Source organism: Stegodyphus dumicola, chromosome 3, assembly GCF_044657685.1.
Source record: "Stegodyphus dumicola isolate Sdum_Otavi_A_Nest chromosome 3, ASM4465768v1".
NCBI classification, from domain to species: domain Eukaryota; kingdom Metazoa; phylum Arthropoda; class Arachnida; order Araneae; family Eresidae; genus Stegodyphus; species Stegodyphus dumicola.
The window spans coordinates 142,190,639-142,203,113 of record NC_140770.1 but is presented as its reverse complement, the minus strand read 5'-3'; the positions used below and the strand labels follow the sequence as shown (position 1 = coordinate 142,203,113).

General features: G+C 32.1%; 1 protein-coding gene and 1 long non-coding RNA gene across 2 annotated transcripts in view; one reads left to right on the top strand and one right to left on the bottom strand.

Moving 5' to 3' along the window:
• Nucleotides 1-8,464, bottom strand: part of LOC146998100 (uncharacterized) — a 30,535-nt gene extending 22,071 nt beyond the window's left edge. Inside the window, exon 1 of the long non-coding RNA XR_015040287.1 lies at nucleotides 8,281-8,464. This is a non-coding gene — a long non-coding RNA (uncharacterized LOC146998100). The remainder of the gene's footprint in view (nucleotides 1-8,280) is intronic.
• Ndg (Nidogen) overlaps nucleotides 1-12,475 on the top strand; it is a 112,068-nt gene that overhangs the window by 70,478 nt on the left and 29,115 nt on the right. The window contains exon 14 of the mRNA XM_085813388.1: nucleotides 4,067-4,443. Coding sequence (XP_085669514.1) covers nucleotides 4,067-4,443 — 377 coding nt within the window. The remainder of the gene's footprint in view (nucleotides 1-4,066; nucleotides 4,444-12,475) is intronic.

Sequence of the window (12,475 nt, the reverse complement as noted above, 5' to 3'; positions counted from 1 at the left end):
TTTACTTTTCAGATTTAATCATTTCTAGCACATAAAGAAAATTAGTGACCTGAAAGCATTGAACGCACTTCTTAATTGCATAAAACTTTACTTTACTTTTAATAATATATCTTAAATGATACAAATTAAATTACAGTATGGTTATTACAGAAGGATGCTTCTAACGCCGTATGTTACGTTCCTCTATCCAATCTCTCTCTTTTTTAAAAAAATTTATTTATTTTTATTGATTCAACAAAATAGTTATCAGAATTATAAAAAAGAGAAACGGTTTTAAATGATTTTTAATATTTCCTTTTTCAGCCTTTTATGTTCATTTATTGTTTACAGTTAATATGCATGTTATTTAACTTATTATCTGAAATTTTACGTTTTACAATTATGTATTTTTATAATAATTAAAATAAGTAAATAAAACGAAATAAAATCGGAAAGTGTTCAGATTTAACGATCGCCCAAAAGAATTTTCTTTTTAAATTTAATATGGTTTAAGTAGAGATTATCGATAGACATGGCCCAGGTGGAACAGCGAAACATAGTATAGTAGTAGAATATGCATTTAGACAAACATGGGAAAATAATATATCTTCTGCATATTTAAAAAGTTAAAAAATATGTAATGTAATCCCTTAGAAATATTGAATCTTTTTAAGTAGATATATCATGAATTAAATGCGTTTTTATTTTATAGAGTCATTAAAATTTTTCAACGTCAGAAAACTGAAAAAAAATTTTTTTAACCAATCAGATTAAAAATTAAAAACATAATGTTCTTAACTGCGTCTATTGCTTTTAAATAGTTTTGTTTATTAATTAATAAAAGACAAGTTAAATGCGAAAGAATAATATGTTACGTTTTTACGAATGGCAAGAAACTCAAATGAAAAGTGAAACAACTCATTAAAGTGAAACAGCACAGAATCATGTTTGGAGATTAATAGCCCGTTTGGTTTAATAACAATCGGTATTCTAAATGTTGATTTTTGAAAAGTGTACTTAATGAATTTTAAATTCCAAAATTTAGCCTGTATATATGATAAAGACTTGTGCTTTAATATCTTCCTTCAATGAAATGAATTTTTTGCATCATGGATACCAAGGTCAAATCTATCTCTGTTCAATGGTTCTGTAAGCTAGTATACTGGCACATTCAAATTTTCAGTACCTTGGAAACAAACATAAAAATCTTCTTTTAAATGTTGCAAGCGGCTTGCATATTAGAATATATCCTATTGAGAAAGTTTTGTATTCTTCCCTTTTTGTGTGTGTGTGTGTGTGCTTTCTTGGGTTTCTGTTTCACTTTTTTACAGGGAACATTTATATAAAAAATCTGATGTGTACACCACATGACTTCCTGTACGGAATATTAAATTATACGCATTTTTTTCTTAAACTTATTGGATTGAATTAAATCTTCTTCGTCGAATAGCGCATAAACCACAATAGAATAAATGCACTCTTTAAAATTCAATATATTTTTTTACCATAGCGACACTCTAGCGCTAGGTTCACTTAGCAGCGTTAAATTTCGTTCATATTGTAACTCAGAATGCACAAAATTTCTATCATTTGAAGAATTATCTAATCGTTGCCACATGTTTTATTCAAATACTATAATAAATCTAGAACGTTGTATAAAAGAAATTAAGCAAACAAAACAAAAAAGAAATAGTTTTTCACAGACGATTCAGTATTTCTCATTCAATTAATTCAGTTCTCACTTCGCGACAAGGCAAAAATACATTAAAACTCAAGATGTCCGTATTGAAAATTATGAAGTAAATCTGAAACACTTATTTACTCGAAAAAAATTCCAGAAAGGATTAAGCAGGATTTAATTCGCAATAATAAATAAGGGCGTTATCTTTGTTGTTGCGAAGCTTAGTCTCTCTAGATTGGCAACAAATCTAGAGAGACTAAGCTTCACAACAACAAAGACAACATTTGCAACAACATTCTGCTGTTTCAAATGTAAACAAATATGTCCGCCATGTTATATTTAAAAATTAGACTTAAACGCACTTAAACAGCTTTTAAATTGTTGATAATTCTACAAATATTGCTTGCAGATTTCCTAAAGGCATAAAAACCTTAACCGGAAGATAAGAACATAATTTAGTCATTTTTAAAGCAAAAAATGCACAATGCGCAAACATATAAGAGTAAAGAAACTGAGATCACTGATCAGGATAACAAAGTGAATATATATATACACATATATTTATATACTTTCGGTGCGGCCGATTGCCACCAAAATACGAGGTGCACATCTGCATGTTATAGCAATCCTATATACAAAATTTCAACGTTCTGAGGCTACTCGTTTTTGAGTTATGCGAGATATATACGTACGTACGTACAGACACCTCTTCAGAATTCATTTTAAAGCAATTTTATAATTTTTTTTGGGCGAAAAGGGTCTTTTAATCTGTCCTTGCGTACAGATGTCACGCAAAAACATTGTTAAATTTTATTCGATAGCGGTCAAAATGGATATTTTCGTTGAAATATGCTGCCTGAAACTTTTCGCGATTACAATACTTCCTTTTTACTTCGTACAAGGAAGTAAAAAAAAATATCTATTTTAAAAAAGCGTTATTAATTTTTAAAACATATTAAATAGTTTTCGTGTGTTTTTTGTTTTCTTATATTTATTTTATCGAATTTTTTCTCCGTACATGACGTACCTTTAACATTCAAGACACATGGAAAAAGTTTTGTCAAGAACCCCGTAAAGAGGCCTGTGGCGAACTGCAGACTGCAAACAGGTCACGATTGCGAAGCTCATCATCTTAATAAAATTGGCATCCTTCCATCTAGTATATTCCAAATTTGCAATTCGGGCATCATAAAGGCAAAACATCTTCGTATATACCCAGAACTAGATAGCCTTAGAAACGTGGTGAAATAAGTAAACTATATTGGAATGCCAGAGCTTTCATGAACTTCTTTGTAAAGACTACATCTCTTACGTTCCTTTCTTTTTTATTTAAATTTTTAATTTTTAACTTTAACGGTTCCTATGATCATTTATTCTGATTCTTACTTTATAAAAATTTGTTATTTTTTATTATTTATTATTCTTCTTGTGTGATACTTGAGCTGTTTTATATGTTTGCATTGATCTTTTCAATAAAGCCGTGTGTAACAACATGACGTACCTTATATCGATAAACAATTTTGCAGTATTAATAAAATGTCAGTCAATAAAATTCCGGTACTATCGACCTCTTAATCATCAGTGACTTCCTTTAAAATTTCCTGGATTTCTCAGGGGGTCAGCATCGACCCGGCTCGAATCCCCTGGACTGCTTGCAAGGAACCGATCTTGTGCAAAAGTGAGTATGAAAACACCTTTGTGTCGCCAAAGAACTCTTCCTTTCTTCAAAAACATTAAGTTCTAATCACATTATGTTTCGGCTACGCGGGACTGGACGTCGGAAAAGAATTCTCGGAACCCGCACAGTTCCAGGAATCTGACGTAGCTAGGTTGCCATTTTCACTTACTACAAAGACTTGAACGGCAAACAGTAATCGATTATCGTTCAGATTGGGATCACGTGATTCTTTCGTCTGATTGGTTGACTCTGTCCTGGATAGAGCTCCAGCCGAGACATTTTCGGTTAGATTTGGAAAAATCCCACGTAGCACCAACATCGTTTCCGTGGCTAGACGGGACTTCGCTTCCAGTGGGGCTCTTTTTGCTAGAAATCCACCCTTTTAAACCAGTGCTACCAGAATCTCATTTATCAGAAATATTCCGTCTAGCAGGGACTGTCGCTAGAAGTGATAACAGCATTACAACGTTCATCTTTTGTTCAACACTCAACTTGTCGTTGCCCGCTATTTTGCAAATACCTATTTCGCGATTGTTCGATTCTTACTCTTCCTGATATCTACCAAATTTTCAAGGAACTAAAGCACCTGAATGCTTGTTTTTAGCATTCAGTGTATAACATTAAAAATTTTATGGGATGACAGAATGGTGATATTTCATACACCGCCCCGGCATATGGATATGTGGATGAGCGCTCTTTTATATTATTTATATATTTTTTCCTTGTAGGGTTATGAAGGCGATGGCTTTACCTGCAATCCTATCGACGAATGCAATACTGCTGACAACTGCGATGCCAACGCCCAGTGCCTGTATGACTCGGAAAGCCAACGTTATCGCTGCCAGTGTCTACCTGGATTCAAGGGTACTGGTGAAAAAGGTGGATGTGCTTTGGATGCAGACGTGTCATGTAACATCCGCAACACGTGCCACGAGAGTGCAACCTGTGTGTATGATGCGGTGGATTTGAAGTATAGATGTCAATGTAACCCTGGCTATAACGGAGATGGACACAGATGTGAAAAATCTGTTGTGCCTTGCAATGTCATCAATAGCTGCCACATAAGAGCGGAGTGTTTATATGACCCTACATCGAGGGGTTACAGGTAAACTCTGTCATTTATTTAATTTCTTAATTTTTAAATATAACACAGAACTTTATTATATCTAATCGGTGAAAAATCAAACAAGTTACATATTTTTTTTTTCAATAGTCTCTAACTTAAAGTGGGAATGAACTAGATTGGAGAGGATTATTTGATTTGGCGGAAATACCTAAAAGCTAATAAGCCTAAAGCATTTACCAGGATAATATATGGTTTAATAACGGATATAATACGGACATAATATGGTTTCTGAATTAGCTTGTATTGCAGTAACGACATATAAATCATTTATTAGAATTAATTATTATAAATTCTTTCTTATCTGGTCTCTCTTTAATTGACTATGTTTCCATCAGACTTTTTTTTTCACAAATCAAATTTTCGTTTTTAATTCTGTCGAAAAGTACACTTCAGTTACTGGTTTATCTGTCCCTTTTGCCTTGGCTTGATTCTGTTTATTTATTTATGGCAAAGCACTTGAGGGCAATCTGCCTAAGGGAAGCGATGTCTTCGTGGAGGACTTTTTGAGGGAAACTGTCTCGTATACACGAGTAGCCAGAGATAGCCTCGTATTATTTTTCTATCGATCAGTTTCATGTACATTACCTTTTTTTTTTCGTTAGTTGTTATTGTATTTCTTAGTTATATTAAGTTGAACTTGAGCGTTTTTTAACTATTGAAATGAAATTAAAAAATTTAGAACAGATTGAAATCTGTTATTCGCATATGCATTGAACTGAATGTTAAGAATAGCACAGTGAATGATTTTCAGAGAAACCAGAAGTTCCTTCAGAATTTTAGTTAGCGAACAGAATCAGAATATAAAAAGGAACACTATGAAAAAGAAAGGTGAATAAATAATTAACAGTGTTAATTGTGGATTTACATCATGGAAAAATACAAAATAAAACTCACTCTGAATAGGTATATTTCGAAGGAAAAGGCAACGCGAGTAAAAGTGAAGTTATATTGCTTTAAAGCAAAATATTAAAATAATATAAATAAATACTGCCACCCAAACAGCCGCACCGAAGGACTCGGGTTCGAGAAAGCTTGGATGTAATTTGTCGGTCCCTTTACATGAGGCAATGTGTTTACAGGAGGCTTCTTTATTATGGAGGCAACGGTGGTCCACCTATTAGATTGCCTCCATGAAAAGAGACCACCGTTTCCAGCATTAGTAGTGGCCAATGCCTGTAAACGTCTAGAGCCTGCCATTAGAACAAAAAAAAAAAAAAAAAAAAAAAAAAAAAAAAAAAAAAAAAAAATGAATAAATAAATAGATGTGATTACAGTCTAAAGAAATTACGCCATGTTAAAGAAAGAGAAAAATTACTCTTGGAGATCATATTAAAAAAGTGTCTGATGTGCACACCACGTGACCTCCTTGGTCTACTAAATTACACATATTGTTGCGTTTTTTTTTTTTTTTCCTTCTTTACGTACGGTACGAACGGTACGAGTTCGTGGATTTGAAGTAAATAACAACGACAGCACTCGATGAAGTAATCAGTAGAAGGCTCATCTCCCGACCCACCTAACTAAACAAGTTGGTCTCATGGACATAACAGGCCACGCCCATTTCAACAAAGGAACGTAATTGAAACATAAATTACCTAAGTGAAAATAATGTGTTAATAATAATTTTTAACATAAAAGTGAAGAAGAACAAATACAAACATTTAGACAAGAGCAGACACCAAAGACAAAGAAAAAGCACTTCATGAACTATCAAAACATAATTTATTGGCCGGTATTATTCAAGTCAGCTCCAAAAATTACGTTTACAAGTCGTCGAAGATCTACTATAAGCACGCTGAAGCAATTAGCTACATAGCCTCCAAACTATCAGGCTATAACGTTGGAAACAGCTTCACGGCAAAGCACCAGAGTACAGCTCCCGACTCTCCTGTCGTTCTCGGAGCTCTACGTACTCTGGAGACTCTCCACGCTACAACTCGCGATGTACTCGCCGATACACTAGTGTACAGCTCCCGACTCCTCGGTTCAGTCGTTCCCGGAGCTCAACACACTCTAAGATCAAATTCGACAATGTACTAACCCGCGATACTCTAAGAGACACTCTTGATGCACTCGGCACTCACTGATTGACTATCAACTCGATGGACTCCGCACGGACTAACTCTCCGCGTACCAGCAGGGTTTATATAACTTTTGGCTTGTGTTCGAGAACATTCTGGGCTAAACCAGTAAGAATTCATTCCAGAAGGTTCTCCATCCGTCTATCCCATATCACCAATTTTGACGCCAAATGGGCGATTTCTCGCCAAAAGTGGCAACCCTGTCGTTTTCGGACAACCCTAAACCTGCTTTGCGGGGAAGCTATCTCACCACGCCTGACATTTCGTAACAATACATTTACTGCACTTCATTTAACTTATTTTTCCGAATTTCATTAGAGATTTAATCATTTAGAGAATTAATAAATTCAATTCTCGCTTCGCGACAAGGCAAAAATACACAAAAACTCAATCTCAAATTAAAAATTGTAAAATGCAGAAAAACCTAAAACATCAAATACAGTTAAAAACAGTTAAATATAACAATATTTACAGTTAAAATGAGAGTCTCTACTCCAGAATAAACAATGCAGCCAGAAGGGCTGGAAGACACAATTTTAGGTCTTAAATTCAGAAAGTTAACTTTTGGACACACTGGGCAAAAAGACACTGATGTTGGTGCACCATTTGACTTAAATCACTATGCTACGTAGAGTTTCAAATGTAAACAACGGGCGGCACCTTTAGACCTAGTGACACTTTTAAATTGCTGATAATCCTACAAATATTGCATACAGGTTAATCAAAAAGCTAAAACCCTGAACGGTTTTTTGAACAATTGAAAATTTGTTCTAATGGCAGGCTCTAGACGTTTAAGAAGAACAGCATAATTCAATCACTTTCACAGCAAAAAAAATTCACAATATGCCAACCTAAAAGAATAAAACCTGAACTCACAGAGATAGGTAACAGAGTGTCAATATATATATGTATAGTTATATGTGTTTGGTGCGGCCGAAAAAAAGAAGGTGCACAACTACATGTTAGAGCATTCCCATGTACAATATTTCAATGTTCTACCACTACTCGTTTTAGAGTTATGAGAGATACATACATACATAGTACGTAAGTACGTACAGACGTTACGGGGGGGGGGAACTTCTGAATCCATTTTGGGAAAAATAATCTTTCATTCTGTTCCTACGTACAGGTGTCACTCAAAAACATCGTTCAAATGGATTCGAGAGCGGTCAAAATGGATATATTCGTTGAAATATGATACCCGAAATTTTTCGCAATAAGAATACTTCCTTTACTTCGTACAAGGACGTAATAAGCTACTGAAGTTCCTTTTATAAAACATTAATAAAGTGTCTCTCTTTTTAGAAATATATCAAGCCAGAAACTTTTATATTTATTTATATATATATTATATATATATATATATATAATATATATATATATATATATTTAAATGACTAAAATATTAGATCATACTATTAATTTGATCGATCTTATGGCTTCGCTCCTGTATTTAGGTAATTCTGAGGTGTAACAGTGTCATGATAATTATACTCTCAAAGAAAGACATTGATTTTTGATTTTTAATCTGTTTATCGTAAGCACATAAAGTCGATACTCTTCAGTTACTTTTTTAAAGAATTACTGATTGCTTCGCAGATAAGGATTTCGTCTTTTAATTTAAGCAAAATTTGTATATTGTAATTGGTTTGAGAATATTTGGCATCTGTTAAGGAAAAAATTTAAGAACCTTAAAAATTATGAATGAGTTAAAGTATGAATAAATAAATATTACCATTTTAAGAAGATATACATTTCTTTTTATTCATACTGGAAGGGTAACCACAGACTTACTCATTCCTATATTCAGGAATGTTGTTTAGATTGTGGCAAGCAACGGAAACTAGCGTCTACATTCCAAAACGGCAGCCTATGAGAGAGGCGACTCTATTATTTTCATCGGAGAGTAGGGAAGTTAGAATGGTTTTCTGAGGAACGCCAACAGCAGTGCACGATGTTTGCTTACATTAGGAAGTTCAGAAAATTGCAAAGGTGGATTGCCTTAGTTTTTGCGGTTACTTTCAGGGAAATATTAGGCAGTTTTTATTGGTTTGCTGATAGAGGGCGAATAGATAATTTACCTTTATAAATCCGCGTTTATCTATTTAAACTTCAGAAGATTTATGATGAAGTGAATATATTCAACACAACAGAACGCAAGCTTAAGACTTGTAAATCTTTTAAAAAACAACACATCGATAATTAAAAATATTATTTATAGTTCATCATTAAAAACTTTTTATAAATGCATAGTTATCATATAATTAACAATTCATCCATGCATTATCTCATTATTTATTATAATTAGAAGAGATGATATTTTTTACAGTAATGTTTAAAAATTTGCTGTTGTCTTTTAAAAGATTTACAAGTCTTACGATTGTGTTCTGTTGTGTTAAATATATTCTCTTCATCTTAAATCTTCTGAAGTTTAAATAGATAAACGCGGATTATAAAGGTAAATTGCCTATTTACCCTCTATCAGCAAACCGAAAAAACTGCCTAATATTTCCCTGTAAGTAATCGTAGAAACTAAGGCAGTCCACCTTAGCAATTTTTTGAACTTCCAAATGTAAGCAAACATATAGTCCACTGCCATTGCATTCCTCAGAAAACCATTCTAACTCCTCTACTCCCCGATGAAAATAATAGAATCGCCTCTCTCATAGGCTGCCGTTTTGGGATGTAGACGCTAGTGCAACACTATTCTAGATTTTTAATGCTAGATTTCTAAAAACTGATTCGTGTCGCCATCTATCGGACTGATTCAGGAATGTTGTTTAGATTGTGGCAAGCAACGGAATGCTACATTTCTAAAACTGATTCATGTTCCTGTCGTCATCTATCGGACTGTTCCGAAACCATGGTCCATATCGAAAATTTTTTCTTTCGGTTATGATAATATGAAATATTTTTTTTCTTATTAAGTCCAAGAATGCATACAAATAAATTATGAATTTTTCAAGAGAGCTAAGTGTAGGATTTCGTAAACTTTAATTACCTTTATTGTATAATTTTGCTAATTTAAGCTGAAGACAGAAACGCCACGCTTAAATTTCCTTTCTTTCGAGTACTAGTCCAAATATGATGCCAGACATCCGTTATTTCTGCCCACCTATTAAGATTGCCAATGTCTGTTGTTCAAGACAACATATAACTTTCGCATATTTCTCTGTTTCGCATATTTCACACAAAATCGATATACCGGCCGTGATTCATTGTTATTTCCATTCAAATATGCAAGCAAACCCATAAATAATCCATTATTCCTCCATTCGAACAGGAGCTCCTGGAAACCCGATTTTTAAATTTGTTTTATTATTTACTAGCAGCTTCGCTGCCAGCCTTCGTCTGGCTTTTAAATGTACCGGAAAAGTGGCTGAAGGAAACACCAAACGTTAAATTTAAAAACTGCATAGAATTTTACTCTGCAGAACAACTTCATAAAAAAAAAGTTATTACGTATAACAAAATTACAATGAAATAAGCAATATCCCTTAATACAAATATTAATTATCCTAATAAAAAAATTAACCAACTTCCCTTTGCAAAATCTTAAGAACTCAAATGGTATAAAGGAGGTTAAGAACTTTGTTTCCTAAAAAAATCACTCAAAACTTTTCAATATCTTAAAACCAGTGAAATGAGCAATAAATAACATAAAAAGAATACAAAAAAAAAAAAAAAAAAAAAAAAAAAATTCTGAAAAGCAAAGTATAATTAATGATATTTTATCTTATATTTTCAAGAGAAAAAAATTAGATGCTACTTTAGTAGACGGTTGCACGGATTTTTGTCGATTTACATTGGAGCAATTGTTGGCGCGGTTTTTATAGTCCTTAGCTATCTTGAAAAATGCTATTTTTACGTATTTTACGCATATAGTAAAGTATTAGAAACTTTAAAAAAGTAAATATCGTTAAAAATCATGGCTATAGTGTAGAATTGGGTGCCCCTTCGCTTAGCAACAATTTTTTGTAAAATTTTGGCGATAAAATCTCATTTCTGGTTACCATGATAGTTTAACTTTGCTTTAGCCTCCTGATTTTTTTAAAATAAAAATAGATTGATGTGTACATGGACAAATTTAAAGCAGTGCGCAATGCCTAGTTTGTGCAATTCTGGGATGATTTTAAGTGAAAACAGATCGATGTGTACATGGACACAGAGTTTATGCAATTCTTTGACTTCTTATTTTGGTTTTGTGTAGCGGCCATCTTGAAATTGTTTCTTCCTGGCGCCGATCTTGGCGTCAAAAAAGAATCGCCAAAAAACAAGGGGCACCCAATTGTACACTTTTACCAAAATAATGAATTAATTTTTTTGTTGAAAACGTTGTTTTTTAAGATGGCTTGCACATGTAAATAAATACAGTTACTAAGAGTATAAAATGCTAAAGTAAGGTTAAATTATTACTTTCATATAATAGAATAAAAACACCACTATAAAAACATTGCGCCAACATTTAATTGGATTAAAATATTGCTTAAATTGAATATCGAATTAAAAACATCATACCAACGTTTAAAAGAATTAAAATAGTACTTAAATACTTTAAAATAAGTTTTATAGGATTTAATTATTTAACATTAAAACATATGTGGCAATAAATATCTCAGGAATTTTTGAAAACATTGTATTAATTTTTTAATAAAAGTTGAAGTATACAATTATAAAGTAAAAGAAAATTATGTACTGACATTTTTTTAAAGTATTTTACCTGTCGTATATTGATAAGTACCAGAAAAAAAAAAAAAAAAAAAAAAAAAAAAAGATCATCTGTGATCCACATCTCTCGCACTTCATTGGAGAAGCAATTAGCGACGTTTTCTCCAAAAATTTAAAATAAATTTCCTCTGACTCTATTAATTTATAAATAAATCTTTGATTAGGAAAGATAGGTTGGCCAAAATAAGGTCTCAAAATGCAATCTTTTTATTCCGATAACAATAATTCTTGTAATTACCAATAACAACATTCATCTTCGAAACGGACATATCCATTCCATTTGAAATCTGAGGAATTTGAAGAGACGAATAATAAAATTTTAAAATGGGGCGGTAATGCACAAATATTCAGTAACCAATAAGGGAGCTGATTATATTACGCATAGAATTAAAATTGTTTAAATAATCATTCATAATAAAATCATTTTTAAAACAAATGCAAAATTAAATTGTATTTTAATATTTAACAGTCATAAATAATGTTTAAAACATTAGATTAAATTTATAGATATTAATAAAATCAATTACGTTTTTAATTAAGGTGACGCCATTGATTACATCATCCACAACATAAAATTATATAAAATATTATAAACAACAAAATTTTTATTTCAAATAAAAATGCAAAATTAAGTTGATTTTTAATATTTAGAAGCCATAAATAATATTTAAAACATGGAATTTATGCATAATAAAACGCATTATTTTTTTAATAAAATGACAACAAAGTATCGGTTACCATATCCAGCAGTGGGTTTACCATAAGTCGTATTACTCGCCAAAAGAAAAATTACCAAAATCCGTGCAACCGTCTACCATAGTAGCACCAAAAATTACAATGAAATAAGCTATATCCCTTAATACAAATATTAATTATTCTAATAAAAAAAACTTTCCGTTGAAGAAAAAAAATCATGCAAAACTTTTCAATAACATACAAACAGTGAAATAAGCAAAAAATAACATGAAAGAAACTCAAAAAACAAAAACTTCCGCGCAGAATTTTACTCTGCAGAACAACTTTATAAAAAACATCAATAAAAATGTATTATATATATAAAAAAATGGCAAGGAAATATGCCAATCTCTTAGAAACAGTGACATAAGAAATACGATGAAAAATTGTAGCCAAACCCATATTTCTGAAAGAATGAAACTATTGAAAATGATGCGATTTCATCAAAAATCTATCAACCACAATAA